Genomic DNA, 7,245 nt, shown 5'->3' on the forward strand with positions numbered 1-7,245 from the left:
GGGGGGGGTAGGAGGTCTATGGGAAATCTTTGTACCTCCTTCTCAATTTTACTATTAAAAAAAATAAAGTCTATTTTTTAAAAAGAAGGTGGAGAGAAGACGGGCAGGGGTGATAACAGGCAGGGGTGACACCACGGTTTCTGCTGGCTGCCGGCTCCGCCTCGGCTGTGGGCCCAGCTCCCCTCTCCTATGCCGGGTGGTGGCGGGGAGTCGGGGGTTGGTCCCCAGGCGGGGCCCCACTGTGTCCAGCTCGGGTAGTGACCTGTGACCCTGCGCTGCTCCCGGCAGGTGGCGTGGAGGCCTTGATGGTCCGGCTGGTGAATGGCTCGGGCCCACACCAGGGCCGCGTGGAGGTGTATCACGAGCGGCGCTGGGGCACCGTGTGCGATGACGGCTGGGACAAGAAGGACGGAGACGTGGTGTGCCGCATGCTGGGCTTCCCCAGCGCTGAGGACGTGCACCGGACGGCTCAGTTCGGACAAGGTAGGGCACCTGGAGGAGGAGGACGTGGGGCGAGGGTCCCGGAGGCCTAGGCCTGCCCCCCCCGTCCAGCATCCCCTCGACAGCAGTCCTGCCAGTGTCAGCCGGGCCCTGCCTGGGTCCTTCCCGCCATGACCACGGGATGCTCACGGCCCACGGGCGAGCTGGTCTGTCTTCAGACAGTTCTGCTTATTCGAACATTCTTCCTTCCCTTGAATTTGACTCCCTTTCTTTTTTGATCTCCTACTGGCCCCCGTTTTCAGCCCTGCATCTCAGGGCTCTTATCTAACCCCACGCCCATTTGTCCCGATTACATTTTTGTTACTATTTCGTGCTTAGATAGCACTGCCTGTGTGCCAGGCTCGGTTCTAAACATGTTAAAAATATTCACTCATGTAATCCTTACCACACTAGGAAGCAGGTACAGCTATTATCCCTATATTCCATATGTGGAAACGGTGGCACAGAGAGGCTAGATAACTTGTCCAAGGCCACACAGCTAGCAAATGGCAGAGCCCAGGTTCAGACCCAAGCAGGTAGCTCGGGAGTCCGTTCTCTTATCCACTCTGCTGGCTGTCCCTGCTCCTCTTTGAGTCTTTTCTTCACATGAAGATCTCCAAACACTTCATCTCATCCTCAGGGGAAAAGATTTTGGCAGTCTTCACCATTTTCATTGCTTTCCTTTGACAGGCTTAGACGGTACAGGAGAGTTTGAGGGAGAGGTGCAGACCCTTCCTGGGCAGACGGCTGATTTGAACCATCTGTCCCTTTCCTATTGCAAAGAGGTTGACTCTACCCCAGCTCCAGTCTCTATCCACAGCACTGTGTCTTCCCCTCAGGCTAGTTCTCTGTATTAGTCTGCTCAGCTGCTGTAACAAATACCACAGACTGTAGGACTTAAACTGTAGACATTTATTTTCTCACAGTTCTAAAGGCTAGAAGTCCAAGGTCAGGGTGTTGGCAGGTCTGGTTTCTCCTGAGGCCTCTCTCCTTGGCTTGTAGAGGGACACCTTCCCCCTGTGTCCTCACGTGGTCCTCCCTCTGTGTGGGTCTGTGTCTCTTCCTCTTAGAAGGACACCAGTCATATTGGATTAGGGCCCCTCTAATGACCTCATTTATCCTTAAGCACCTTTTTAAAGGCCCTGGGTCCAAAGACAAGCACATTCTGAGGTCCTGGGAGTTAGGACTTCCCCATAGGAATTTTGGAGGGACACAATTCAGCCCATAACAATTCAGCTACACACACAGAACACCACACATTCACACTCAAACATAAATACTCACCGTCACAAATGCTTTGTCCTTCATCAGACCTCGAACTCAGAGAAACCTGTGTTGACTCACAACTAAAACAGTGGTCCCACCTGCTTGAAGACAATGCTCCCTGCACCTGTATAATAATGTGCTGCGCCCGACTGTGTGATCTCGTTGCCCCTCCACCCTGGATCTTGGTGTCCCATCTATACCTTAAAGGGCCTTACAGACTCTGTGATGTGCCTTCTAGCTTGGGCACCTGGAATGTGAAATACTTCTGCTCAGCTGTCACGAGGACCTGCATTCTGGCAGGTGCGGGGAGGGATTTGCACTGACCCACTCACACTCAGTTTGCCAGGTCCCCTGGTGACCTGTGGAGGGACCGCTGGCCCCGCTATGGAGGCTACTTGTGTCATGGAGCGTTTGCTGTCTTACCTGAGACCATGGCGGCCCAGCCCACTGTGCTAAATGGTAAAGGGCCTCATGGTGAGAGGAGGGGCATCCTTTTCAGATGGGGACATAGAGCCAGGTCACATCCCAACTGGCCATGGAACCCTCCGCTCCCCACAGCTGCCTTTCTTCTTGCACCCACTTTGGAGTGCCACAATCCTGGCTCAGAATCTTGTCCCCTAAACCTCAGTCACTGTTGCAGACTGAATGTTTGTGTCGCCTGCCCCCCAAAATTCATATGTTGGAATCTTCAGCCCCAATGTGATGGTATCAGAAGGTGGGGCCTTTAGGGGGTGATCAGGTCATGAGCAGAGCCCTCGTAATGGGACTGGTGCCCTTATAAAAGGGACCTCAGAGAGCTCCCTCCTGTTTCCGTGAGGACGTACAGTAGCCTACAAGCCGGAAGAGGGCCCTCCCCTAGAACCAGAACACGCAGGCACCCTGATCTTGGACTTGAAGCCTCCAGAACAGTGAGAAATAAATGTCTGTTGTTTAGAAGCCACCCAGTCTGAGCAGACAAGACAATCACACTCACTGAAGTGACTCCTGTGAAATGTGTTGTGACAGCTGGCGGAGAGATTGACCCCAGCGTCCTGGCCTCTCAACTTCAAGGCCAGCGCGTGGGGAGTTCAAAGGGTCCAGCTCCACGGAGGGCAGCCCACTCGGGGAGAGCGCTTCCCTCCCATCTAAAGCTCTGTGCTGGGTCTCAGCCTGTTTTCTTCAAGGAAAACTGCCATTTCTGTTTGCATGAGGAACAGAAACAGTGGGAACGGTCCTCGTTTTCCTTTTTTGGCTCCAGTGAGGGCTTCTCCCTAATAAGTGGAAGTAAACCTTTGGAGGGGAAAAATCATAAACTCTTTTAGTGAAGCCACATTAGGTCATTTGAATGTCATGGGCAGGGTTAGCCTAAAACTCTTTCATCCTGCCTTGATTTTTGTATTGTATGGTGTGAAGGTAAGCTCTAACAATTGCCACCGGAATTTTTTTTTTTTGGCCACACTGCATGGCTTGTGGGATCTTAGTTCCCCGACCAGGGATCGAACCCGGGTCCATGGCAGCGAAAGTGCTGAGTCCTAACCACTGGACTGCTAGGGAATTCCCACCACTCAAGTCTTCAAACCAGTCAGTGGGAAGCCAGACTCGCTTCCACATCAGCATCAAATTTGCACCGTACTTTTCCATCATCATCCAATAACTTAGGTCACGTGATATTCGAGACCTAAGACCCGTGATATTCGAGACCTGGACAGGTAGGCAGGCCAGGTGTCACTCATGGGGGCACAGAGGGAAATGGGGGCCGGGGAAGGGATGGGGCTTGCCTGGCACCCATCCTCCTAGCCTGGCTGCAGTCCCTTCTTCCCACAGCAGCTTCTGGCACTTTCCATGGGCAGGCACTAGGCTCAGCACCGGGGCACAGAGTTGAGTCAACCTAGTCTCTGACCTCAGCACATTCAGTTTAGAGGGGGAGGCAGACATGTTCACAGATTCTAAACTGTTGGAAGGGCTATCCTGCCCTAGCAGCTGGGGGCAGAGGGAAGGGAAGCCCCCCTCTCCTGGCAGCTGGCGGGGTTTGCATCAGGTCCCAACGGCCCTCTGACCACAGCCTCGCGTCCTGCAGGTGCCCCGATTCCCAATCCCAGTCTGCTCACCCTCAGCCTCATGGAGTCTCCCAAGCCTCCGGCCCCACTCTCCATCCACTCTTGTTTCTCTTCCGGCTGTGCTTCCTGCCCTGCCAGCCAGGACTGCAGACTCGTCCCTTCTTGCACCCTCACCCACTCCTGTGTCCCTTATCTGCTGGGTCCCTGAGTCATTACAGATGCTACCAGTGTCAATGTCTCTGGTCCCTTGACTCTGTCCCCTCCTCTCTGTTGCCCCTGCTCTTGCCTTAGGAGCTCGGGCTGGGTAGAGCAGTGGCTAGGAGCTCAGTCTCTGGGTCAAAGCCAACCTAGCATCCCATATGTGCCACTTACTAGCTGGTGACCTGGAGCAGATTTCTTAACCTCTCCAGGCTTCAGTCCCTCCACTTTTGCAGAATGATTGCAAACTCGAAGTGAGATCACATACGGTGAGCAGTTAGCACAGTGCAGGCCCTGCGGTGCACATTTATTTGCTGCTTGTTGGGTGGAGATGGGGGCGTCCTCCATGAGCTGCTTCCCTCGCTGCTGCCCCCTGTCCCCCTCCTGGCTGCCAGGGACCTTTCTAAAATGCGCTCCTGCCTCTGTCACTCCCCTGCCCGATGCTCAGTGGGTCTTTCCTGCTCTCAGGATCAAATTTGGTTTCCTTAGCTTAGTGCCCAAGGCCAGTCCTCACACACCTCCCGCCTCTGGCGGCTCATCCCTTAGCTGCGTCCGCCCACGTGTGGCCTCTGAGCGCACACAGCTGTTTCCCGGCTCCGTATCCCCTCAAATGCTGTTCCTTGGGTCTGGAATGCCTTTCCCTCCTCTTCACCTAGCTAATTCCTCCTCAGCTTTTAAAGTCAGCTCAATGATCACCTCCTGAGCCGCTCCACCCCAGCCCGTGATGTAGATACCCACCCTGCTCCCGTGGCATCTTCTGTGCGTACCTCTCACACGCTCCTGATCGCTGGGGTATGTGGGAACACCTTGAGGGCAGAGCTCCAAATCCCAGGACTGTGCCTGGGATGTGATAGGTACTGGATAAATGTGGGAGGGAGGAACGAGGGACAGGAGGAGGGGGCCAGGGAAGAAGGAAGGAAGGAACTTCTGTGCCTGCCAAACCTGCGTCCTCCCCAGAGCCATACAAGAAACCGCCACACCCTGGCAGTGCTCTCTGTGGTCTGGCACCATAAAAGTTTTCCTGGACAGGGCTCAATAATTGAATTATCAGTTTCCCTGGGAAAAAAGCAAGGAAAGACCCAAATGAGAACGACTTGGAGATTTTTTTTTTTCAGTTTTAAACTGGTCCAAGAGCTGTTGGAGAGGGAATGAGTGCAGATCAGGAAGATGGAGAGTGATGGCTGGAGCAAGGGTCCAGGAGGGGATGGAGGGCGTGAGACCACCACAGCACTGCTGGGAAATTAGTCCTGGGCCCGCCAAGAAAATCTTTCTTTGAGACAGAGAGACAGACAAAAGGAGCTGAGGATGGGTACAAATGCATACAGATTTGTAGGTGGGAGTGGGTGGACAGAATTGGGAGTGTTCTCTTTTAATTATATTATTAGCATTTCTTTGCCCTTTTTTTCTAAGATAAAATTCAAATACTGGGACGTGGCTTAGTGCAAGGGTCAGCAAACATTAAAGGGCCAGGGAGTAAATATTTTGGGCTTTCTGGGCCAGATGGTCGCTCTCACAACTACTCAGCTCTGTAGTTGTAGCATAAAAGCAACTACAGACAAAATGTAATCAGACTGGGGGCAGGGAGGCTCTGTGTTCCAATAAAACTTTATTTACAAAAGCAGGCAGTAGGTCAAATTGGGTTTGCAGCCTCCTGGCTTAGTGATCTGTGCTGTGTGCCGTGTATGTGGTTCTATAAGGAACGGGGACTGGACTGGCTGGACGTCAGAGGCCTGGGTCATGATCTCATCCCCTTAATAGTCGTGGGACAGGTCACTTAACCTTTCTGGGGCCTTAGTTTTCCTACCTCTTAAATATCTGTTTGATAGCCATCCTGCCTGTCCCTGTGTGAGGCTCAGATGGCAGCCGGAAGGAATCAGTGTAACTCATTCTGATCTCAGAGAGACAGCAGTGGGTGGTGGCTTGAAGCAGGATCTTAGTTCCCTGCCCAGGAACTGAACCTGGGTAGCCTGGATGAAAACCAGGAATCCTAGCCGCTAGACCACCGGGGGCCAGAGGCTAGAAGCTAAGTGGCCCTGGCTCTTGCCCCCATTTGAAAGCCAGAATGTTTCAAGGAGGCAAAAACTGTAAAAACAGGCACAAAGTTTATCATTAGAGACACAGCACAACAAGTGGGAGAGCACACAGAGAAACTGTTTGTTAGAGACTGAAGCAAGGCAGAAATACACACCTGGAGAGAAAGGGTGTAGGCATCTTCTAATGAGGAGAGCAGTAAAGAGGTGATTTAAATCATTTATTTAGGACAGTCTTTCCAGGTCTTTGTTTACCCTTGGCCAATTTCTTGTTTCTTATTCCACGCCTGACCCGTCCTAGGACTCTCCCCAACATGCGTGCTAACTTTTTGCTAAGATGGATCCCACTGCAGAGGCTTATGGGGGTCTCGGCATCACCTAGTATGGGGTGGCACCCCCTCCTTTTTGACCCCCCAAGGAGTCTTAATGTGCCTGTGCAGTCAGGGAGTTTTTCTTAACCTCAGGAGTAGTCATCTTATCTGTTTACTTCAGCAGACCTCAGTTTTTGCCCCTAACTTTGTCCTTGGAGGGTCTGGGGGAAAACAAAGCTTCAATTTTACTGCCCTTGACAAACACCAGCTGTCCAGGCCAGGGGCCCATCTACTTCCTACCTCAATTCCTTCTATTAATAATACTCAAATAAACATGCAGCAGCTCAAATGTTTGTTCCATGAAGCAGAGATTTTTGTTTTTGTTTTTATACGATTTTGAAAGGTTGCTTTCCCTTTACAGTTATAACAAAATATTGGCTATACTCCCCATGCTATATATTGGGTTGGCCAAAAAAATTCGTTCAGTTTTAAGTAAAAATAAAAGACACGTTTTTCATTTTCGCGAAGAACTTTCTTGAACAACGTTTTCACTAACCAAACGAACTTTTTTGGCCAACCCAGTAATACATCCTTCAGCTCATCTTACAGCCAATAGTTTGTACCTCCCTGTTCCCCACCCCTGTATTGCCCCTCCCCTCCCGCTGGCAACGGCTAATTTGTTCTCTGTATCTGTGAGTCTGCTTCTTTTTCATTATATTCACTAGTTTGTTGTAGTTTTTAGATTCCACTTATAAGTGATATAATACAGTATTTGTCCGTGTCTGACTTATTTCACTTAGAATAATGCCCTCCAAGTTCATCAGTGTTACTGCAAATGGCAAAATTTCATTCTTTTTTATAGCTGAGTAGTATTCCATTGTGTATATATATATATATATATATATATATATATATATATATATA

The 7,245-nt window shown here is 51.0% G+C and overlaps 1 protein-coding gene across 1 annotated transcript in view; it reads left to right on the top strand.

Annotated features, from left to right (window-relative positions):
* SCARA5 (scavenger receptor class A member 5) overlaps nucleotides 1-7,245 on the top strand; it is a 114,842-nt gene that overhangs the window by 102,833 nt on the left and 4,764 nt on the right. Inside the window, 1 exon segment of the mRNA XM_007466157.1 lies at nucleotides 289-483. Coding sequence (XP_007466219.1) covers nucleotides 289-483 — 195 coding nt within the window.

This window comes from Lipotes vexillifer, unplaced genomic scaffold, assembly GCF_000442215.2.
Source record: "Lipotes vexillifer unplaced genomic scaffold, Lipotes_vexillifer_v1.1 scaffold308, whole genome shotgun sequence".
Lineage (NCBI taxonomy): Eukaryota > Metazoa > Chordata > Mammalia > Artiodactyla > Lipotidae > Lipotes > Lipotes vexillifer.